At 44.1% G+C, this 25,422-nt stretch overlaps 1 protein-coding gene across 3 annotated transcripts in view; it reads left to right on the forward strand.

The window, feature by feature from the left end:
- LOC112230343 (testis-expressed protein 2-like) overlaps positions 1-25,422 on the forward strand; it is a 68,618-nt gene that overhangs the window by 9,673 nt on the left and 33,523 nt on the right. For all 3 annotated transcript variants that reach the window (XM_042310904.1, XM_042310902.1, XM_042310903.1), the window contains exon 3: positions 23,122-24,679. In XM_042310904.1, the coding sequence (XP_042166838.1) occupies positions 23,147-24,679 (1,533 nt within the window). In that variant the 5' untranslated portion in view covers positions 23,122-23,146. The remainder of the gene's footprint in view (positions 1-23,121; positions 24,680-25,422) is intronic.

A 25,422-nucleotide genomic window follows, 5' to 3' on the forward strand; every position in this document is an offset into this window, starting at 1 on the left:
ATTGAATATGTCCGGAAACACACCAGCCAGCTGGTCTGCACATGCTCTGAGGGCGCGGCTGGGGATGCCGTCTGGGCCTGCAGCCTTGCGAGGGTTAACACGTTTAAATGTTTTAGATAATACCCCATAACGACAAAGCAAAAACAGGTTTTTAGATATAAGAAAACTGATCACATTTTACGTAAGTATTCAGACCCTTTTCTATGAGATGTGAAATTGAGCTCAGGTGCATCCTGTTTCCATTGACCATTATTGATGTTTCTACAACTTGATTGGAGTCCACCTGTGGTAAATTCAATTGATTGGACACAATAAGAGCCCACCGTTTTGTTCTAACCAATTTATTAATGTGATTGTGATATGCAATAGGTCAGGCCCTGAAGAGGGCCAGGGTTGAGTGAATAGGGAATGTTTTTCCTAAACAAATGAGGGATTTCCGTAACAGTCAGAAATGGCTGTAACTATGTTGCAGCTTCAGCAACACGACAGCGAGATAAACACTGATGTTCTGTGGTGGACACTGCAGCAGGGAGCAGAGAGCGACAATGGGTGCTAGTCAGTCACTTGCTGTCATTTTATATTTTTTTACAGCAAGTCTGAGCCTGACATGGCACAATCAAATCAATTGCGGTCGGACTACCTTTAGTCATCTGCGTGTCTTCATTTTTTAAATTAAACCATGCGCTTAAAGCATCAGACGAGCTCAGTGGATATAGTTGCTTTGGTTGAAACGTCTATATATGGAAACATACACATTTTTAAATATTTCAATTGGTCTACTGGACAGCAACTGAAGACACCCGGCTAAGACTTCTGATCACATTGTCCATTCTGTTAACAGGCCCATGCCTCCTCCGGCACAAATGGAGATTGCATTTGGCCAAATTTGTTCAATATGGCAGCTATTAATTTTGTCTTCATTGCTCAGTGAGTCCTCATACTCCTGAGAGCGCTCTTGTCTTTTCCCCAGGTGTCTGAAGACAGTTGTTTGTGCAGACAGGGTCAATAGCCTCTGATATTCCTCAGAAGTAATGCCCATTTATAGAAACATGTCAGCCTGTCAGTTATGAACGATAACCGAGATGGGCCAGACATAGTCTCTGTACCTAGTAACGGGCACGTCCATCATCCCTATCTCCAGGAGATACCTTGTTTACCAGGAGAAACAGGGCTGATACAAGGAGGGTGGGAGGGAAATAAATAAATAGTAGAAATGGATTCTTTCCAAGCCAATGTCTATTGCTTTTAAAAACCAATATGACGAGGCAAACTGATTAGTTGCGTCAGGGCTTGAGTTCTGGTTTCGAGCCGAAAGCAGACCGAAATAGAGATGTCTCATATCAGAAAGCTGAAGCACAGACTGTCATTTTGGACCCGAACTGTGGCATTCCAGCCTTTCCAGATCCTCCAGTACATGAGGCCGCGACGTAAGTGATTAGTCGGATGGATATTTCTTGGCAGCTCAGCCCTTTTGACCACATTAGTCAATTTCGCTATTGATCAAAGTACCGGAGTTAACAGTCAGCTTAGCAATGTCTCACCCCTTTTGGTTTCTTCTACATACAGCATTATTAGCAGTGCAGTATCACAAACTATTGATTGTCCCTTTTTTCCTCAGTCTGTCTAGCTAGGTATCAGTTCTTCTTCAGCACTGTTGTGTGCTGTAGCGTACAGTTGCCTTGGAAGTTAGCTGTTGTGGAACTATGTCGAAGTGGCAGGAAAACCCAATTACTTGAGACAGATAAGGCAGCCAGGCAGATATCCGGCATGCGTTGTCTGCCAAGGAGAAAAAAGACATCTGCAGAACCCAGTTCACTTTCTTAGGTGTGTGTCCTTCTTTGCACACTTTCAGTTGTGTGCAACTGTGTACCACTGTGCGTGCGTGTCCTTGTGTGTCTGGATGACTGAGTGTGTCCGTTAGCCAAGGGGTAGACCAAGTTGGAAGCATTAGAGCCAGTGTTGGTGAACACTGCAGCAGTAGACGGCTGGACAGAAAGGCCAAGATCATCATCAAGGACCTCAGCCTCCCGAGCCATGGCCTGTTCACTCCGCTACCATCTAGAAGGGTGAGACAGTACAGGTACATTAAAGCTGGGACCGAGAGGCTAATAAACAGCTTCTCTCTCCCAGGCCATCAGAATGAAACCGTCAACACTAGCCGTCCTCTGCCCAGTACCCTTCTCTGAACCTTAGACTCTGTCACTAGCCGTCCTCAGCCCAGTACCCTTCTCTGAACCTTAGACTCTGTCACTAGCCGGCTACTACCCAGTACTTTACCCTGCACCTTAGAGACAGTTGCCTGATGTACAGAGTCATTGAACACTGGTCACTTTAATAATGTTTACATCCTGTTTTACCCACTTCATATGTATTTAGTGTATTCTAGTCAAGACTCATCCTATATAACTACTGTTGTACACATATTTTCTATTCACATAATGTCCATACTTGAAGGCTCTACGCTTTTAAAAAAGTATTATTATTTATTTTTTTACAAGGATCACGTGTGCCCCTAAGTTGAAAAATGTAGTGGTACACAAAGAAATTTAGGAGAACAATAAAAAACATATTTGCGCTAACAAGCCGTTTTCTTTGTAGTCATGGTACAAGCGTGATGGTCACGAATCTGCGCTCAGTGTGTTCTCCATGGTTGGGGCTGGGGTACAGTGTGTTAATCATTTCAACAATTATCACCTAAATTAAAATTCCAGGTATTTAGGTGCAGATGTGAGTGCAAATGTTTGCACTTTAGAGCCCTGATACTGTCTGTATACACCATTCATATACAGTACCAGTCAAAAGTTTGGATACTCATTCCAGGGTTTTACTTTACATTGAATAATAGTGAAGACACAAACTATGAAATAACACATATATGGAATGATGTAGTAACCACAATAGTCTTAAACACTGTTGACAGCTTTGCACACTCTTGGCATTCTCTCAATCGGCTTCATGAGGTAGTCACCTGGAATGCATTTCAATTAACAGGTGTGCATTGTTATAAGTGGAATTTCTTTCCTTATTGCGTTTGAGCCAATCAGGTGTGTTGTAGCAAGGTAGGGTTGGTATACAGAAGATAGCCCTATTTGGTGAAAGACCAAGTCCATATTATGGCAAGAACAGCTCAAATAAGCACAGAGAAACTACAGTCCATTACTTTAAGACCTGAAGGTCAGTCAATCTGAAAAAATGTCAAGAACTTTGAACGTTTCTTCAAGTGCAGTCGCACAAACCATCAAGTGCTGTGATGAAACTGGCTCTCATCAGGACCGCCACAGAAAAGGAAGACCCAGAGTTACCTCTGCTGCAGAGGATAAGTTCATTACAGTTAACTGCACCTCTGATTGCAGCCCAAATAAATGCTTCAGAATTCAAGTAATAGACATATCTCAACATCAACCTTTTAGAGGATACTGTGTGAATCAGGCCTTCATGGTTGAATTGCTGCAAAGGAAACACTACTAAAAGACACCAATAAGAAGAGACTTGCTTGGGCCAAGAAACACAAGGAATGGATATTAGACCGGTGGAAATCTTTCCTTTGGTCTGATGAGTCCAAATTTGAGATTTTTGGTTCCAACTGCCGTGTCTTTGGGGGTGCTTTGCTGTTGACACTGTCAGTGATTTATTTAGAATTTGAGGCACACTTAACCAGCATGGCTACCACAGCATTCTGCAGCGATACGCCATCCCATCTGGTTTGGGCTTAGTGGCACTATACTATTTTTCAACAGGACAATGATCCAAAACACATCTCCAGGCTGTGTAAGGGCTATGTGACTAAGAAGGAGAGTGAGTGCAGCATCAGATGACCTGGCCTCCACAAATCAACCGACAACTACCCAATTGAGATGGTTTGGGATGAGTTGGACTGCAGAATGAAGGAAAAGCAGCCAACAAGCGCTCGGCATATATGGGAACTCCTTCAAGACTGTTAAACGCATAATTCCTCATGCATATCTTGTCTAAATTCATTGTGTGTGTATATTTACGTCTAGATTGCGTTTTCAATTACTGTTACAGTAATGCAAATGTTTTTTTTGTGTGTACTTGGACATTTTACTGCACTGCTCGGAGCTAGTAACAAGCATTTTGCTGCACCCGCTATAACATCTGCTAAACTGTTTACACGACCAATACACTTTTTGTTTTGATTTGAGATGGATGGCCGCGAAGCATAGACAGGCAGGCTGCTGCCTGCACATCGAACTCTCCTTAACAAAGCCAGGATTCTTTACACACGCTAGAAAACTCCTAGGTTTGCTTGAAGTAGACTAGTTGAATATGATTCACTTGAGTAGGCTTTCTTGTGTAACTCCTGGTGTAACGTTTGGCATCTGTATCCACAGCCAATTAGACACCGATCTGAGTTCTCCACCTCATCAGAATGAAGTTGTTTTGGAATGAGTTTCAGTTAGCATCTGAATAACAGATGCATCAAAATGTGTGTTTATAAACACTCGGGGAGTGATTCGTCCAAGAGTTGCAAAATACATTGTTTTACCGGGCCAAACGCGTAAATCCAGTAAGTTTTATACGGATGTCTGATGAAGTTCATATTGTTCCACTTGGTTCTTAAGTTGTTGTATTTGAAACATGTCCACCTTTTTAATTTATTGCCTTCGTCAATAGTGTCAGAAAAACGTTGTACCCGTAAACTGTTTTACAGTACCACTTTCCAGTGCATAGTTCCCACCCTGGTACAGCAATTAAAACTGCTCCAAGTTTCTAAGTCGTAACTAAGCTCCCAAATCACAATAATTAGCCTATGTAGATCATGCCCCCTCAAACGAGAACTGCAATTGTTATGTCTGTAATTATAGCTTAAGTTCAAGCGAGCTCAGCTGTGAGTGATAGCGTGAACACTTGAACCCTTGGTTCAACTTGGTAGTCAGTAGCAGACCCAAAAGGCTCTGGGTGTTGGCTCAGCCATAGGGGGAGAAAAATCTAACATTGCAGCCTACCTGTAGCCGTAATGGCTGACTGTGGCAACAGCCAAGATTGTCTAGCTGCGTCGGTCATGTAACCAGAGCAGTGGAACCAGATCACTGTGTGTCGGGCAGCGTAGCAAATATGTCGCTGTCAAGGCCGTGTAGCTCATTCAAAGATAATGAGGGCCTGTTTAGGAAGTTGAGTGGCGGTTAAGTGAGGAGTGCATTATTCATAATGGACGTCATGAGGGGTCAATGAACCGATATAGCTCACATTGATTCAGCCTAAAGTGTGCATGTTAAATCCTTTCCCCTCCGCTGGGGCCATGGAAAGTCATTTAGAATGGGAAACCTGATTTGTCATTATTTTCTTTTCATTTAATCAAATACATTTTTATTTGTCACATGCGCCGAATACAGCAGGTGTACTGTGAAATGCTTACAAGCCCTTAACTAACAATGCAGTTTTAAGGAAATGGGATTAAGAACATTTTTACTAAACCCTCTTCCATTAATACATTGTGCTGACTGGTAACTCTAGTAGTTATTGTCTGAGGTGTGAAGTTTAATTTGCCCTTTGGTCTGAACGATTAAATCTGCCATCAACACTGGTGTGCTTTCAGAGGGAGAAAATACACACTGTGTGTGTGGGCGAGTGCCCGTTTCTGCGAAATTGTATTGTTCTTTTGAAAAGGGGAATCCAATGAAATTTTATTTGTAACATGCGTCAAAAACAACAGGTGTAGTAGACCTTACTGTGAAATGAATACTTACGAGCCATTAGCCAACAATGCAGTTCAAGAAACAGAGTTAAGAAAATATTTACTAAATAAACTGAAGTAAAAAATGAAATATAAAAAGTAACACAAGAAAATAACAAGGCTATATACAGTGGGTACCGAGTCAATGTGTGGGAGTACAGGTTATTCGAGGTAATTTGTACAGGTAGGTAAGGGGTGAAGTGACTGCATAGATGATGATAATAAACAGCGAGTAGCAGCAGTGTAAAAACAAAGGGGGGGTGTCAATGTAAGTAATCCGGGTAGCCATTTGATTAATTGTTCAGCAGTCTTATGGCTTGGGACCTAGACTTGGTGTTCCGGTACCGCTTGCCGTGCGGTAGCAGAGAGAGCAGTCTGACTTTGGTGACTGGAGTCTTTGATAATTTTGTTGGGCCTTCCTCTGACACCACTTAGTGTATATAGGTCCTGGATGGCAGGACGCTTGACCCAGTGATGTACTGGGTTGTACTCGCTACCCTCTGTAGCGCCTTGCGGTCAGATGCTGAGCAGTTGCTATACCAGGTGGTAATGCAACTGGTCAGGATGCTCTTGTTGGTGCAGCTGTAGAACTTTTTGAGGATCTGGCAACCCATGCCAAATCTTCTCAGTTTCCTGAGGGGGGGAAAAGGCATTGTCGTGCCCACTTCGTCTTTCTTGGTGTTTGGACCATGATAGTTTGTTGGTGATCTGGACACTAAGGAACTTGAAGCTCTTGACCCACTCCACTACAACCCTGTTGATGTGAAAGGGCCGTGTTCGGCCCTCCTTTTCCTGAAGTTCACAATCCGCGTCTGTCTTGATCACGTTGAGGGAGGTGTTGTTGTCCTGGCACCACACGGCCAGGTCTCTGACCTCCTCCCTATAGGTTGTCTTATCATTGTTGGTGATCAGGCCTACCACCGTTGTCGTCAGCAAACTTAATGATGGTGTTGGAGTCGTGGGTGATCAGGGAGTACAGGAGGGGACTGAGCATGCACCCCTGAGGATCAGTGTGACAGATGCTGTTGCCTACCCTAATCACATGAGGGTGGGCTGTCAGTAAGTCCAGGTTGCAGAGGGAGGCGTTTAGTCCCAAAGTCCTTAGCTTAGTGATGAGCTTTGAGGGCACAATGGTGTTGAATGCTGAGCTGTAGTCAATGAACAGCATTTTCATATAGGTGTTCCTTTTGTCCAGGGGGGAAAAGGGCAGTGTGGAGTGTGATTGTGATTGCATCATCTGTGGGTCGAGGGTTTCTGGGATGTTGATGCCTTTCAAAGCACTTCATGGCTACCGACGTGAGTGCTACGAAACGGTAGTCATTTAGGCAGGTTACTTTCACTTTCTTGGGCACCGGGACTATGGTAGTCTGCTTGAAACATGTAGGTATTAGACTCGGTCAGGGAGAGGTTGAAAATGTCAGTGAAGACACTTTCCAGTTGGTCCGCTCATGCTTGGAGTACACGTCCTGGTAAACTGTCAGGCCCGCGGCCTTATGAATGTTGACCTGTGTCAAGGTCTTGCTCACATTGGCTACGGAGAGCGTGATCACACTGTCGTCCAGAACAGCTGGTGCTCTCACGCATGCTTCAGTGTTGCTTGCCTCGAAGCGAGCTTAAAAGGCATTTAGGCCGTCTGGTAGGCTTTATTACTTACATCTTGAAACCTTTACACTTGGCCTGCTATAGAAATGTAATGCCCTATATAATATTTTTATTTTTGTCCTGATTCCTTTTTTTTGAGGTTTCAGTTTTTCACTCATTATGTTTTTAGTCCAAAACAATACTTAAACCACATCAGGAGACCACTTTTGAGGTCTGGGAAAAATCTATGAAAGTGATATAATTCTTCCAGGTAGGCATAGGTTACTCTGTAGTTAATTTCATGTAGAAGGTTTTTGGGGAAGCCTTTCCATCTACCAGCAGATGGTTTTATTTTTTTTTGTGAAAATAAAAATTTGCACCAAAGAAAACAAGTGAAAGACAAACCAGTACAAATAATCTTTTTTTTTTTCTTTTTTTTTTATCATTAGCTTTATCGCTAACGGCTACACAAAGTGTAGACTAGACACACACAACACACACTGACGGGCATTCCTGTACTGTTTCAGAACGTTGCAGGAAAATACGAATCACTGATGCATTTTGTTTGTGTATTGTGATTTTAAATTCAATGAATTTTTGAATAAGTTCAATACATTTAGGGTTCCATCCGCTTTAGGCGACACCGGCATAGCGGTTGTGTTGGCGGTGTCTAGGGGGAACTGCATTAGAGCTGTCAAATCCACAAGCGGCTCCTGTCATTAGAGGACATTTGCCATAGGCTGCACTGAGTCGCATTATGTGAAATCCCATGCGGCCTTGTTTACACGTTAGAACACTGGAATGTGAGAGATAATCTACACCTCGATTCGGCTGATAGAAATCTGAATTATTTAGTTAAAAGATTTTTCAATTTGATCGTAATTTTCTATATAGTCTACATTTTCTCGTTCTGAACTTCTGACACGATTGGGTGATCACCGACGTGGGGTACTCAACGATTTGACCGCTTCTTTGCAGTTCCACCTCAGACACCGCCAAAACATCTTGTTTGCGGGTTGGTGTCTGCTGTCGCCATGTAACGCCTGCCTACTAAATTCAATCAAATAAATGTGTTGTTGAATTCTATTTTGAATGTCTGGATTCTGTGAATCCGCCCCGCGTTTTCCACAACGCAGATTTCAAAGGGCCCTAGAAATGGTCTGATGAATTCACCTGCAACCTCTATCTTTACCTTGAGACACAGACTTTGGCTCTGTTGTGTTGGTACATATCCAACATTACTAGATACACTGTGGACTTGGAATGCCAGCGATACGGATGTTTTGGAAGATGCAAGTAGAGAGACAAGCCAAGAGCATGTTTTTGGGGTTGTTAACCTCGCGTGACCGCTTGTTTTATGTTAGCATATGGTCAGGGTTGTCATGAAGGACCAGTGAACCGTACCAGAGGCCGCTGGCGAGCGAGAAGAGAACGGACATAGAGGAGCACCCTCCAGCTCTCGCTCTGCCCTTCTCGCTCTGCCTCTCTCTCTCTCGCCCTCTCTCTCAGCCTCTCTCGGTCTCTCGCTCGCTGATGGGCTTGTCATGAGCACTTTCTCTCTTTGCTTCTCATACTCTCTCACATCTGGCATCCACTTAGCACTAGTCTAAGTGCCCTAAGTCTTAGTGGGCACTGGGCATGGCGTCACATACTGGAGCCATGCCAGCCAGCCCCTTTCTCACTGAAAAGAACAACTGAACCACAATCAGAAATGTTGTTTGGGATGTATTGGAAATCTATTGGACCTTTTTTATCTGTGTAATACTGTAACCATTTGGAAACAAATAGGCTACTGTTATGTAAGTAGCAGCTCAAACATGGATAGGCTACTGTTATGTAAGTAGCAGCTCAAACATGGATAGGCTACTGTTATGTAAGTAGCAGCTCAAACATGGATAGGCTACTGTTATGTAAGTAGCAGCTCAAACATGGATAGGCTACTGTTATGTAAGTAGCAGCTCAAACATGGATAGGCTACTGTTATGTAAGTAGCAGCTCAAACATGGATAGGCTACTGTTATGTAAGTAGCAGCTCAAACATGGATAGGCTACTGTTATGTAAGTAGCAGCTCAAACATGGATAGGCTACTGTTATGTAAGTAGCAGCTCAAACATGGATAGGCTACTGTTATGTAAGTAGCAGCTCAAACATGGATAGGCTACTGTTATGTAAGTAGCAGCTCAAACATGGATAGGCTACTGTTATGTAAGTAGCAGCTCAAACATGGATAGGCTACTGTTATGTAAGTAGCAGCTCAAACATGGATAGGCTACTGTTATGTAAGTAGCAGCTCAAACATGGATAGTTATGTAAGTAGCAGCTCAAACATGGATAGGCTACTGTTATGTAAGTAGCAGCTCAAACATGGATAGGCTACTGTTATGTAAGTAGCAGCTCAAACATGGATAGGCTACTGTTATGTAAGTAGCAGCTGGATAGGCTACTGTTAAAGTAGCAGCTCAAACATGGATAGGCTACTGTTATGTAAGTAGCAGCTCAAACATGGATAGGCTACTGTTATGTAAGTAGCAGCTCAAACATGGATAGGCTACTGTTATGTAAGTAGCAGCTCAAACATGGATAGGCTACTGTTATGTAAGTAGCAGCTCAAACATGGATAGGCTACTGTTATGTAGTAGCAGCTCAAACATGGATAGGCTACTGTTATGTAAGTAGCAGCTCAAACATGGATAGGCTACTGTTATGTAAGCTCAAACATGGATAGCAGCTCAAACATGGATAGGCTACTGTTATGTAAGTAGCAGCTCAAACATGGATAGGCTACTGTTATGTATGTAGTAGCAGCTCAAACATGGATAGGCTACTGTTATGTAAGTAGCAGCTCAAACATGGATAGGCTACTGTTATGTTATGTAAGTAGCAGCTCAAACATGGATAGGCTACTGTTATGTAAGTAGCAGCTCAAACATGGATAGGCTACTGTTATGTAAGTAGCAGCTCAAACATGGATAGGCTACTGTTATGTAAGTAGCAGCTCAAACATGGATAGGCTACTGTTATGTAAGTAGCAGCTCAAACATGGATAGGCTACTGTTATGTAAGTAGCAGCTCAATACATGGATAGGCTACATGGATTACTGTTATGTAAGTAGCAGCTCAAACATGGATAGGCTACTGTTATGTAAGTAGCAGCTCAAACATGGATAGGCTACTGTTATGTAAGTAGCAGCTCAAACATGGATAGGCTACTGTTATGTAAGTAGCAGCTCAAACATGGATAGGCTACTGTTATGTAAGCTCAAACATGGATAGGCTACTGTTATGTAAGTAGCAGCTCAAACATGGATACTACTGTTATGGAGCAGCTCAAACTATGGCTATAGGCTACTGTTATGTAAGTAGCAGCTCAAACATGGATAGGCTACTGTTATGTAAGTAGCAGCTCAAACATGGATAGGCTACTGTTATGTAAGTAGCAGCTCAAACATGGATAGGCTACTGTTATGTAAGTAGCAGCTCAAACATGGATAGGCTACTGTTAACAGCAGCTCAAACATGGATAGGCTACTGTTATGTAAGTAGCTACTGTTATGTTAAGTAGCAGCTCAAACATGGATAGGCTACTGTTAAACATGGATAGGCTACTGTTATGTAAGTAGCAGCTCAAACATGGATAGGCTACTGTTATGTAAGTAGCAGCTCAAACATGGATAGGCTACTGTTATGTAAGTAGCAGCTCAAACATGGATAGGCTACTGTTATGTAAGTAGCAGCTCAAACATGGATAGGCTACTGTTATGTAAGTAGCAGCTCAAACATGGATAGGCTACTGTTATGTAAGTAGCAGCTCAAACATGGATAGGCTACTGTTATGTAAGTAGCAGCTCAAACATGGATAGGCTACTGTTATGTAAGTAGCAGCTCAAACAGGATAGGCTACTGTTATGTAAGTAGCAGCTCAAACATGGATAGGCTACTGTTATGTAAGTAGCAGCTCAAACATGGATAGGCTACTGTTATGTAAGTAGCAGCTCAAACATGGATAGGCTACTGTTATGTAAGTAGCAGCTCAAACATGGATAGGCTACTGTTATGTAAGTAGCAGCTCAAACATGGATAGGCTACTGTTATGTAAGTAGCAGCTCAAACATGGATAGGCTACTGTTATGTAAGTAGCAGCTCAAACATGGATAGGCTACTGTTATGTAAGTAGCAGCTCAAACATGGATAGGCTACTGTTATGTAAGTAAACATGGATAGGCAGCTCAAACATGGATAGGCTACTGTTATGTAAGTAGCAGCTCAAACATGGATAGGCTACTGTTATGTAAGTAGCAGCTCAAACATGGATAGGCTACTGTTATGTAAGTAGCAGCTCAAACATGGATAGGCTACTGTTATGTAAGTAGCAGCTCAAACATGGATAGGCTACTGTTATGTAAGTAGCAGCTCAAACATGGATAGGCTACTGTTATGTAAGTAGCAGCTCAAACATGGATAGGCTACTGTTATGTAAGTAGCAGCTCAAACATGGATAGGCTACTGTTATGTAAGTAGCAGCTCAAACATGGATAGGCTACTGTTATGTAAGTAGCAGCTCAAACATGGATAGGCTACTGTTATGTAAGTAGCAGCTCAAACATGGATAGGCTACTGTTATGTAAGTAGCAGCTCAAACATGGATAGGCTACTGTTATGTAAGTAGCAGCTCAAACATGGATAGGCTACTGTTATGTAAGTAGCAGCTCAAACATGGATAGGCTACTGTTATGTAAGTAGCAGCTCAAACATGGATAGGCTACTGTTATGTAAGTAGCAGCTCAAACATGGATAGGCTACTGTTATGTAAGTAGCAGCTCAAACATGGATAGGCTACTGTTAGGCCTGCAGGATGTTTGTTAATGCCTTTGGGCTTTTGTATAGACCCGTGGGTAGGTCCTATATAGTGTGCACGTTCGGTACAGTATCGGGCCTGGGGGAGAAGCATCAGGCCCTCACCTGGACTTTTCCTGTTTAAAGAGAACAAGACAGAACATTTATTTTTTACATAGACTTCTGGGTAACTGAGCACACTCTCCAGTCAAGCCCTGGCCCAGAGCATTGCTCCCCAGCAGCAGTGACACAGCTTTTCCCTGGAAGTTGCCTCAGGAACACAGTCGGCTCCTTGTTTACAAGTGTCTCTTTGAATTGGCAGTTAGTGAGGGTTGAAGAAACTTCCTGCAAGACCGCGATACCACTACATACCCATTCCAAAAATACTGTTTTAAGCCTGTGCACACACTCTTGAAGTGGTATTTTGTGTATGACTGAGTTCTGACTGTATTGACAGGCTGCCCTGTGGTGACCCTGTCTCATTGACTGGGGTATTTTTACCCAGCCTGTTAGCACTGGCCTGTGCATCAGAAAACGCACGCACGCACACACTGTTTTTAAATTGGCTTGTGTGTCAACACATTATCACTCACATGTTTATTCATGCACACTAGTTCACACTTACTGGTTAACACAACATATGCAAACAGTCAGGCCTCCAGCTCTCTGATCCTCTCATCTAGTGTTCTCTGTGGAGACCCACACACACACACACACACCAGTCAGGCCTACAGCAGGCAGCCAAGGGCAGGTGTTTCAGCGCTTGTGTGTGGGGGGAACTGTCAGGTGTTCTCGAGTTTTCTAAAAGTGTCAGACAACAATGTCCTAGGCATGTGGGTGGTAGAGCGGCTTGTGTCCTGTCCCCTGTATTTACAGGCCGATGCTGTCACCAGTCCTAGTTTAATAGCTGGTTGTGCTCAAGCATGAGTCAATGAGGCTTTCACGTTTAGAGGAGTGCAATCCAGAGAAATGGATTTGGGAGTGTCCTTCACTTTTCAAGCGGGGCCGTGTATAGTAACCCTGGCACACAGGTTGTACTCTCACAAACACTTCCCGTAAGGCAATGGATGTCGTTAGCACTAAAGTCGTCGTCTAATAGTAACTAACGGGAGTAGGGTGAAGGGGAGCGTAAGCTGTTCCTAGATCTGTGCCAACTGCCAACTTCCGACCCAGAGCATAGAAGGTTTCTACGCTTCACCCCGCCGGTTTTGACCACAGCAGCTCCAAGTCTGTTGGGTGAGGGAGGCTTGCTACACTATGATTGTTTAGACTCCAAACAGGGGGTCAGGTGTAATCTCTCTCTCTCTCTCTGTCTCTCTCCCTCTCTCTCTGTCTCTCTCTGTCTCTCTCTGTCTCTCTGTCTCTCTGTCTCTCTCTCTCTCTCTCATCCCAGGTTCTCACCTTTTATACTTCAATAACACACACACGTTGCTATCAGCTCAGTCAGTGTTAGCTAAGCTCCAGCATACTGTGCTGTTTACCACTATTCAGCCGCCGCCCCTCTCTCCCGTAATCCCCTCTTTCTTATCCCCTGCCTGTCCTCTGTGTCAATGGCATTAGCACAAAGGCATTTTCATACCCGGCAGACTCTCACCCACCAATTCAATAGAATTGGAAAGATTATTACACCACATGTTTTTATTCTACATTCTATCCCCCCAGGTTATAGGGGCCCGTCTCGTGAATATGCAGTGTATTACATCATGTAAAAGCACAAAAGCATCACTGCGAGGGATTCACAGGGAGAGAGAGCTACAAACATGTTTTCACTTCCCATTTCCTCGTTTTCAGCACCTTTTTTAAGGTAGTGTTATCTTAAATACCCTGGTAAATTGCCTTCTCAAAGGCGGCAGCAACAGGAACTGTTCACGACACATGGGAAGGGGAAGATGCTTTCACCGTTCACCAATAACCAGAGGCTTTGTGTTGGGTTGGGTGGGTTGACATTGCTTTGGGGGTTTCAGTAAGCGACTCCGCAGGTAGTTGCAGTATTAGCAAAGCGGTGGAGGGGTTGAATAAGTAAACAGTGGGGAAGTAGTGTGGGGAGATTATTGCTAATCCCTGCCTAGGATACATGAGCTGGGATTACACAATCTCTCCAACACAAGGTTGGGGGTGTCATCTCTCTGACAGAATGAAAGTTAAGATCTCTAGGCTTTGTTTTATTTGTGTCTCAAGCAAGCTTGGTTGGTGAGCTACAGTATCCATCGGTCCCATTGGGATTGGTAATGGAAGGTCGGTTTGACTCAAATAACACTCAAATGCTTTGCTTTGGCCAATCGTGTCTTCCTCTGAGTTGCATATAGATTTCAATTTTCTAGCTCATCTTAATACATTTCTACACATGATTATAAGGACATCCGCCAAGCACCTGTCAAGCCTCCGCAAAACAATGATGGAGCTGCACGTTCTGACTTCATCTTGACTCACTCTTCCCCCTCTCCTTCACACGGACTTATTCTCTCACCACTTTCCTATTGTCCCCTGAACGCTATCCGCCAGAATGATCATGTTTATTCTGGATTGCCATTTGGAAAAACAGCGTTTTGACATTTGAGAAGGCCTCAGAGGGGGCTAGTGATGTGAGGCTATGGTGCCATCCCTCCTCCTAGCAGCCTGTTATTTCTGTCACATGGCAGACACAAGATGACTTGCAAAAAATACCCCTCTCCTGAGGGTTACACAAGCTACCATGGAAACAAATTATTTCAGAGGTTTATGGCTGTCAGACCCTAGGCAACATGCTATCAACGCTCAGAAAGAATGAGACTATCTTCACCCATAGAGCATTATCAACAGCCCTGGGCTGTTTTTTTAACCCAGGATAATACTACTATTCACATGCAGCGTGAGCCTATAATGCTCTCCCTAGTGGTTGAACCACAGGAAAGAACGTGGTATTCCCTGGGCAGTCCGCCTATGTCATCAACCCGAGGGAACCTTTTCCACCAGATACCAGCTCAGACTGGTTTGATGTGGTTCAGTTTCAAGTGTTAAATGTGAGAGCAGGGCTGTTGAAAGAATGTCTGATATTTGATATCCTTACTGACCTGAAATCACATCCTTTTTTTTTTTGTGCATCATTTCTAGCACCAGCTCCCACGCATTGAGTCTTATTGTCTAGCCCTTTTTCTTTCTGACTGCAATCAGCAGTCCAGCTAGCAGGAACAGTGAAGACCTCAAACTCCTTGGGCCCATTTATTTTGCTGCTGGGCGAGCTAGCCGCTAAATCGATGTGAAAGCTAAGCAGATGCTAACATGCTGATTGGATTAGGGCTAGCAAATGAGATATCGGTGAGCGTGATGGGTTTTCCTAATGGCCGAGTTAAAGCATAGAAGGAAAAAAAATTCCCTCTAATTCCACGTGTTGTCGTGGTAGAACAAAACAATGCATCGCCATAACAACAAGTTTAATTCCTTCCAGGAAAGGTTTGTTGCTAGTGGGAGATGTAGGAAATTGTTAGTCGGCATGACGACTAGATATCAGATTTCTTTTTAATTAGCTTGCTACTTAAACTGCTGGTTGCACAATTCTCCATTAAGGAATATAGGATTATCCATTGTTCTTGCTCCCTCGACACAGCCTTTCCTGTTGGTGCATTATGGTAAGAAAGCATACAACAGTTGCAATTGTTCAGGTTCTCACCTATGCTGGTGAAAGGATGAATAATATTGATACTATTGGGATCACATTACCTTGTATGATTCTAACGGGTTCAAGAAAAAGGGGTCGTTTTGTGTCGAGGTCAGAGAGAGAGAGAGACGGGTCAAAGGTCACGGTTCCTGGAAAGCTTACGAAGGAGGAAATCGGCTGCAACAGGAGAGGTCAGTGCACCAGGCAGCTCATTGCCAAGCCTGTTCTGTGGGACTAAATCCTCTTGTTTTCACTCCCTATTGTTGTTTTTCTTAACAGGGGCAATGTTAGAAAATGTTTAGGGCTCTCACCTTTTACCGTTATCTTGAAAGGAATTGCTTTTACCTAGGCCTATTTATGTTTTCCTTGTTTGTGCGCGTGTCCGTGCATGTGGTCCCTTCTTAGTAATGTGTGCGCCCCTGTTAGCAATTAGCTGAGCTTATCGCCTCAGAGACTTCTAATAGGTTGTACAGTTTTGTCACTTGTTTGCATTATGTTTAATAAGACATATATGGGCCCCAACTAGTTACAACAATGAATACCATCCTCCTCAGGAGATTTGGATAGAATTTCAAGAAAGTGCCCTTCGAGTCTGAGAACTCAACTTGCATGACTCGGCATCACCCCACTATGGTCATGCTTTCCTATGATGTCAAATCACATTGATGATATCATTACTCAACTATACACGCTCCTCACTCACTGTAGCAGTATGATAACTATATTAGGGTCTGTCCTTCCTAGTGTGTGTGTTTGTGTGTGTTATCTGTTGAGAGTGTGACTCTGAACACCTAAGCCATTTCCACTCATTGACATCACCTTTCCAGATTTCTCTTTAGAAGGCACATATTGCACTTTTACTGTGTTATGTAAAAAAGCTCATGTTTCAGTTCCTTGCTCAGAACATATGAAAGCTGTTGGTTCAATATTCCCCGTTAAGAAGTTATTATAGGAATTATGAGGCGTCAACTATTTCTCTCTTTACCATTTGTATTTCATATACCTTTGACTATTGGATGTTCTAATAGGCATTTTAGTATTGCCAGCCTAATCTCAGGAGTCAATAGGCTTGAAGTCATGAACAGCGCTCTGTTTCAAGCATTGCTAAGAGCTTCTGGCAAACAGTAAAGTTTGAATGAATGCTTACGAGCCTGCTGCTGCCTACCAACGCTAAGTCAGACTGCTCTATCAAATATCAAAACATAGACTTAGTTATAATATAATAAACACACAAATACGAGCCTTTGGTCATTAATATGGTCAAATCCGGAAACTATCATTTCGAAAACAAAACGTTTATTCTTTCAGTGAAATACGGAACCGTTCGGTATTTTATCGAACAGGTGACAACCCTAAGTCTAAATATTGCTGTTACATTGCACAACCTTCAATATTATGTAAAATTCTGGCAAATTAGTTCGCAACGGGCCAGGCAGCCCTAACTGTTGCATATAGCATGACTCTGCATGCAATGAACGCAAGAGAAGTGACACAATTTCCCTAGTTAATATTGCCTGCTAACTGGAATTTATTTTAACTAAATATGCAGGTTTAAAAAATATACTTGTATGTATTGATTTTAAGAAAGGCATTGACGTTTATGGTTCGGTACATTCGTGCAACGAATGCGCTTTTGTTAAAACATCACCCATTTGGCGAAGTAGGCTGTGATTGGATGATAAATTAACATGCACCACATTGATTATATGCAACGCAGGACAAGCTAGTTAACTACTCATGGTTGATGATATTACTAGATTAACTAGTGATTATATGAAGATTTATTGTTTTTTTATAAGAAGTTTAATGCTATCCAGCAACTTACCCTGGCTCCTTGGTACACTCGCGTAACAGTTTCTCATTTTGTCTGTCATAGTTGAAGTGTACCTATGATGAAAATGACAGGTCTCTCTCATCTTTTTAAGTGGGAGAACTTGCACAATTGGTGGCTGACTAAATACTTTTTTGCCCCACTGTATATACTATATTCTATTCTACTGTATCTTAGTCTATGCCGCACTATTGCTCGTCCATATATTTATATATTCTTAATTCCATTCCTTACTTAGATTCATGTGTGTTTAGATATTTGTGGTGAAATTGTTAGATATTACTGCACTGTCGGAACTAGAAGCACACATCTTCTAAACACGTGTATGTGACAAATAAAATGGGATTTGATTTGACATTCCTCCATTCTTTTCCTTCATTAAACCAACTTCTCCTGCAGAGGCACAGAGAGCAGCTTTTAGCAGCCAAGACCAATCCATAACAATCTGGCAGTCTGCTGAAATCATGCATTATTTATTGAGGGAAGGAAACTGATCTCGGATCAGTGGCTCTCTGTCTGTAGCTGTGAGCGGGGGAACAGCAGGGTAGAAATTATACTGACCTAAGAGCAGCACTTTGACCACACCTTGTGTGTTTAGCCTACAGGTATGTGCATGTTTTCCTGTGTCTGCTTGTATGTGTATTTTAACTCGTGTGGATAATGCACACAGTAGGGCGGCACAATATGGGAAAATAATCAAATTGCCATGTTTTTTAACCTAATATTGAGATATGTGATTTTAGTTGCGATTTAGATCAAAACACTTTGGTGAACTGTTGGAATCATAGAAATGAAATTAGTATTCCGATTCTATGGTTGGTGTTTGGCATGACAACTAATGAAAAAACGGATAGAGTAAAAGTTGTTGTGACAGGGTAGGAACCATAGTGTTGGTCAGCATCCCAGGGGACCCTTGATACATTAATGGTGTAAAAGAATATATATATATTGCAGCCTCTTGCAACATGTCAATATTGCAATTTAATTGTGCAGCCCTAGTGCATGGTATGCATGCAATTGGTAGAGGTGGCAAGTAGCCTAGTGGTTAGAGCTTTGGACCAGTAACCGAAAGGTTGCTAGATTGAATCCCCAAGGTAAAAATCTGTTCTGCCCCTGAACAATGCAGTTAACCCACTGTTCCTAGGCCGTCATTGTAAATAAGAATTTGTTCTTAACTGACTTGCCTAGTTAAATAAAGGTTAAATGAAAATAATTATACAATTTTTTAAAAACGGTTAAGGCTATGAGTAGAGGAGGGTAGGCTGATCTTAGATCTGTGTTTACATGTAACTTCTAGAGCTGTTCCGTTGGTCACTTCCAGAGATATCACCTGACAACTAGGGCAAATAACAAGCGCAAGTGTCTAAACAGTACCTTGTTAACCTGGCTTCCAAAACGATCTCCATCCCTTTAGTTTGTGCCATAGACGAAATCCCAGTCTAGGCTTATTAATTGGATGAGCACTCTCTCCGTGACTTCTCTTGTGACTGTAAGTGGGATACCATGGTCATGTGATGCACGCAGTCGTAGTGTCTTAGCCTAGTGGAAACATCACCATTCGCCTTGTTACATCACTCGGAGACCATTGCCCAGGGTCTATTGCTATAATAATGGTTAAATGACCATTGAACCACAAAGGTATACAGTTAAACGATAAAGCCTAGGACGCTTGAGATAAGGACGGACTATGTTCGTTAAAGGATAGCATAAACAGCAGTTATGTTTGTATGCCAAGGGTATGGTTGTCATTCCAGTATGACTATCCTACCTATAGGCAAATGGTAGCCTGTGGTTTGGTCCATTCTACACAGTTGAGTACCCAGTATGGCTTCCCCATCCATTGTTTTATCACTTTCTCGCCATTATTTCCAAAACAACGTCTCTTGTTTATGGTCAATGACACAAGCAGTCATAAGACAAGCCTGTGTTGTGCGTTGCCATGTGTGGGCTGGATGATGACCTCACCGTTTGCTGTGTATCGACATCCAGACCAAGGGTCATATGATGAACCCCAACCAACCAGTCCCAAATGTCACTCTGTCCCACACTGTTCAATCCATTCCCAGTATTACAGCTTTGAAATTAGGCCTAGATGGTACAGTCTCGTTATGTGGATATTTTGGTCCCTTATAGCTTGTTGTGAAGGTGTTTGTTTCCGTTCTGTGGCAATCACAGAGAGTACACTCCATCCCACTTTATTTCTATTACCGTCAACAAGCTTCAAAGAAGTTCCACTTTGGCCTTTATAAAGGATTTATTTATCTTCAAATAATTAGTCAGGCATTTTATGTATTGCTCTGAGGGGTGTGTGTGAGCATGTGAGAGAGAGAGACCCAGAAAAGGAGGGATAGTGTGTCACCCACACATTTGAATGCTTTCATATGATATGTGTGTGTGTGTGTCTCTCTCACCTGGTGGTGTCACAGTGGGGTATAATCACTAGGTGTGGGTGGGGTTATCGGCCTGCTGGGAAGGCTGACGCTGAACAAGCACAGAGACACAGCATGGCAGTCTGTCAGCCTCGACCCACTCAACCCTTTCTCTCCCCCTCACTCCGTCTGGGAATGAAAAACGGTGATTCATATTCAGATAACCATGTAGTCATCTATATAGCCATGCATTCATGTCAACTTGGTAACTTCCAGGAAAGCTTGCATTGATTTTGACGACTCTACCATTCCCTGTCTTCGTTTATTAGGCTACCTTCTAACCTTCTTTGCTTCTTGTATTCTGGTGATATCGTAAACTCTTACGAACGATTTAGTACCATTTTATAGGGATCGCCTTTGATTTTGCTCCCATTTGATCATTGCTATCGTAGCCATGATTTCAGCATTAGCCACTCAGAGACTAGGACATAGTATCGGCCTGCAGGGTGTTATTTTAGGTTCTCTTTCACCAGCCTTGCAAGCCAGCTGGTCCCTCAGTGTGGTGGCAATGCTTGTCACAATGGCTCAGACACAAGAGGTATGTGGCAGGGTCTACAGTCAATCATGGATTACAAAAAGAAAACCAGCCCCATCGCGGACCAGGATGTCTTGCTCCCAGACAGACTAAATAACTTTTTTGCTCGCTTTGATGACAATACAGTGCTACTGACACGGCCCACTACCAAAACCTGCGGACTGTCCTTCACTGCAGCCGACATGAGTAAAACATTAAAACGTGTTAACCCTCGCAGGGCTGCTGGCCCAGACGGCGTCCCCAGCCACGTCCTCAGAGCATGCGCAGACCAGCTGGCTGGTGTGTTTACAGACATATTCAATCAATCCTTATCCCAGTCTGCTGTTCCCACATGCTTCAAGATGGCCACCAGTGTTCCTGTTCCCAAGAAAGCAAAGGTAACTGAGCTAAACGACTACCGCCCCGTAGCACTCACTTCCGTCATCATGAAGTGCTTTGAGAGACTAGTCAAGGACCATATCACCGCCACCCTACCTGACACCCTAGACCCACTCCAATTTGCTTACCGCCCCAATAGGTCCACAGACAACGCAATCGCAACCACACTGCACAGTGCCCTAACCCATCTGAACAAGAGGAATACCTATGTTTAGAATGCTGTTCATCAACTACAGCTCAGAATTTAACACCAAAGTACCCTCCAAACTCGTCATCAAGCTCTAGACCCTGGGTCCCGACCCCGCCTTGTGCAACTGGGTACTGGACTTCCTGACGGGCCGCCCCCCAGGTGGTGAGGGTAGGTAACAACATCTCCACCCCGCTGATCCTCAACACTGGGGCCCCATAAGGTTGCGTTCTGGGCCCTCTCCTGTTCACCCACAACTGCGTGGCCATGCACGCCTCCAACTCAATCATCAAGTTTGCGGACGACACTACAGTGGTAGGCTTGATTACCAACAACGACGAGACGGCCTACAGGGAGGAGGTGAGGGCCCTCGGAGTGTGGTGTCAGGAAAATAACCTCACACTCGACGTCAACAAAACAATGGAGATGATTGTGGACTTCAGGAAGCAGCAGAGGGAGCACCCCCCTATCCACAACGACGGGACAGTAGTGGAGAGGGTAGTAAGTTTTAAGTTCCTCGGCGTACACATCACGGACAACCTGAATTGGTCCACCCACACAGACAGCTTTGTGAAGAAGGCGCAGCAGCGCCTCTTCAACCTCAGGAGGCTGAAGAAATTTGTCTTGTCACCAAAAGCACTCACAAACTTCTACAGATGCACAATCGAGAGCATCCTGTCGGTCTGTATCACCGCCTGGTACGGCAACTGCTCCGCCCACAACCGTAAGGCTCTCCAGAAGGTAGTGAGGTCTGCACAACGCATCACCGGGGGCAAACTACCTGCCCCCAGGGCACCTACACCACCCGATGTCACAGGAAGGCCATAAAATCATCAAGGACAACAACCACCCGAGCCACTGCCTGTTCACCCCGCTATCATCCAGAAGGCGAGGTCAGTACAGGTGCAACAAAGCAGGGACCGAGAGACTGAAAAACAGCTTCTATCTCTAGGCCATCACTGTTAAACAGCCACCACTAACATTGAGTGGCTGCTGCCAACATACTGACTCAACTCCAGCCACTTTAATAATGGAAATTGATGTAAAAAATGTATCACTAGCCACTTTAAACATTAGCACTTAATATAATGTTTACATACCCTACATTACTCATCTCATATGTATATATTGTACTCTATATCATCTACTGCATCTTTATGTAATACATGTATCACTAGCCACTTTGTTTACATACCCTACATTACTCATCTCATATGTATATACTGTACTCGATACCATCTACTGCATCTTGCCTATGCCGTTCTGTACCATCACTCATTCATATATCTTTATGTACATATTCTTTATCCCTTTACACTTGTGTGTATAAGGTAATAGTTGTGGAATTGTTAGATTACTCGTTGGTTATTACTGCGTTGTCGGAACTAGAAGCACAAGCATTTCGCTACACTCGCATTAACATCTGCTAACCAAATCAAATCAAATCAAATCTGCTAACCATGTGTATGTGACAAATAAAATTTGATTTGATTTGAGCTGTGTTGGACTCGATCCCCTATCAAAGGACAGAGCTCAGCCAGGGGAAGTCTTTAAGGGCTTAATTAATTTCCCCCTCATTGTTTTGGCCCTGCTTTCAATAAGGATATTATAGGGGCCTTTTCATAGGAATCGGCTACTGTAACTCGACTTGATTAACTTTTTGTTAATTGCTTAGTGATACGCCTTCTAGTCCTGCTATTGGAGTAGGTTCCTCCTCCAAACCTCGATTTAACAGTCTAATGCTCATTGTTGAACCCATTCTTTGTTCTGGCTGAGTTGAGGTTGTTCGATAATGACACACTATGGGGACATCGTGGACTAAATCGCCTACATGTCTGACATTGCCCTCCTGTTTGTGTAGGTTCATGTGTTTGTATTTGCGTAGGGCTGTGTGTGGTCGATAATATCAATACCCATTTAACGCCATATACTCTGTTTTGTAGTTGGGAGTTTGCTTGGTGATGATACAGTATGGGGACGTGTGTAACCTTTGCCCTCTCCCTGTCTATCTCCCTAGGCTGTGACCCAGCAGGAGCGCTGCAATGGCCAGCTGCCACAGTAGCCATGCAGACACCGCCGAAGCTCCTCCTCCCTCAGCCTCACGGCCGCCAGCCATGCCTAAGCTCCACGTCCAGGGCTCGCTGTCCCGGAAGTCCATCACCATCCACTTCTCGCCCCTGGGCGAGGAGGAGGAGGAGGAGGAGAAGGAGGAGGAGCTCTATGGGGCAGTTGTGTCCTCTCCTCTTCCCCCTGCTGGACCCATAAAGGACCCCCCAGGCATTGTGACGGCCCTGGAGGCCAGCGAGGATCTGATCCTTGATGGAGCCGGGTTGGACTCTGAGGCTCAGGCTGCAGTTCTGCCTATGTTGTCCTCAACTGGTCCTCAAAGCTCCATCACCTCCACGTTACCCTCTGAACTGAAAATATCCTTTCCTTCCCCTGCCACCACCTCCAAATCCACTTCCTCCAAGTCTAGTGACAAACCTTTCTTCAGCCTGGTCAAGTCTCTATCCTCTGACATCATTGAGCCTTCTGAAAATGTCTCCATCTCCCCCGCTGCCCCCACTTCCGTGCGCCACTGCCACCCGATGAAAACCCTGGTCAAGTCACTCTCCTCTGACACCTCCCAGGAATCCCCCCCTTCCTCCTCCTCCTCGCCCTACCGCCTTTCGGACTCCCGCCTCAACCTGCACCTCTTCAAGCAGTTCACCCAGTCCCGTGCCCCAGTAGGTGTCATTGCCGGGGCTGACTCAAAGACTGCCCCCTCCTCGACGCTCACCTCCCCAGACAGCCGCAACTTCTTTAAGGCGTCCGTGGAGGCGAGCATCGAGGACACTAAGCGCCGTTTCTCCGAGGCCATCTACGAGCCTCTCCTGCTGTTCAATAAGATCATGGAGGACAAGACTGGAGGCATTGGCAGCAGTGCCTTTCGGTCCAAAGCGCTCTCGTCCAGTGCTTCGGAGCTCACCTGCCTGGCCTCCCTCAACAACGGCCAACCGGAGAGCAACAACAACTACAGCATCAAGGAGGAGGAAACCGGGGATGAATGGGAGTCCGAGGGAACCGGAAACGGAGCCAGCTCTCCAAATCCCACCTCTGACACCAGAAGTCCTAAAATGTCTTCCACATCTCTCAGCCTGGACAATTGCTCCATGTCAGCCCTGGCCAAGCTGGAGGACGAGGACTTCTGTATCCTGTCTAGTGAGGACTTTGAGGATATCGAGGGGGATTATGGAGACACAACGGACGATACATGTAGCCAAGTCAGACTGCCGCCTAGTGGCAGTCCGGAACTATGCAGTGATGACAAGTCAGAGGGAGAAGATCTGCCACCCAGCATTCCACACTACACCCTGATCATCATCACAGTGCTGGTCTACGGGTACTTCGTGTTGCCCCTGCCCACCTACGTTGGGGGTATGCTGCTGGGAGTGGGACTAGGGTTCATGCTAGCTATCGCTGTGGTGTGGTTGGCTGGACCCAAGCCTTCTGGCAATCGCACCAGACATCCCAGACACCAGGGGAAGCTGAGGAACATGGCCCAGCTGGGCATCAAAGAGCCAAGCATCTTCAAGGTGAGCAACTCTATGATCTTCTAACCTATTGGGTCTCTAACCTCTCTTCAGGGATCTCCAGATGTTTCACAATTTAGTTGTACCCTAGAACTACCACTCCTGATTCACTAAACAAGGGCCTAATGATTAGTTGAGAAGTGGAATCAGTAGTGCTAGCTCTGGAATAGAGCAAATTCATTGGACAGGCTGGGGATCACCGAGGAGAGGTTTGAAATCACTGTAAAACCAATTAACTGAAGATATGCAGAAATCTATGGTCACACAAATAGGCAGTGGTGCTGAACACAGACCCAAAAATGAAAGATTCATAAGACCATGTTATTATTACTTAGCTAATGGCCAGAATTCTGTTCGTTAACAATGAGAGACCTGCTGTGGAAAGGTATCACGTTGAACTTTCACAATACTTGTGTTATCAGAGCAAAGCTGCTTTAGACCAACCATTAGAGATCTAGGTTGACCTGTAATTCACTAGCCTTGATCCCATTGGTGTTCATTGTACATATTTTTTAAGAAGAAGCCGGGTGACCATCTTGTAGCCTGGTCTTAATTGCGACTAATTATTATTTTAGCTCCTGCTGTGCAATATTCTTTTCATAAAAGCACCTTAAAAAATGTCCAATGTTCTCAGATTCTTCAGAAGTCCCAGCTGGAGGATTTCCTCCCTGCTTATTCCCTCCTAATTCCAGGAATCCTCCAGCTGGTGACTTCTTCACAACCTGTGAACTTTGGGAATTGTGCAA

This window comes from Oncorhynchus tshawytscha, linkage group LG32, assembly GCF_018296145.1.
Source record: "Oncorhynchus tshawytscha isolate Ot180627B linkage group LG32, Otsh_v2.0, whole genome shotgun sequence".
Lineage (NCBI taxonomy): Eukaryota > Metazoa > Chordata > Actinopteri > Salmoniformes > Salmonidae > Oncorhynchus > Oncorhynchus tshawytscha.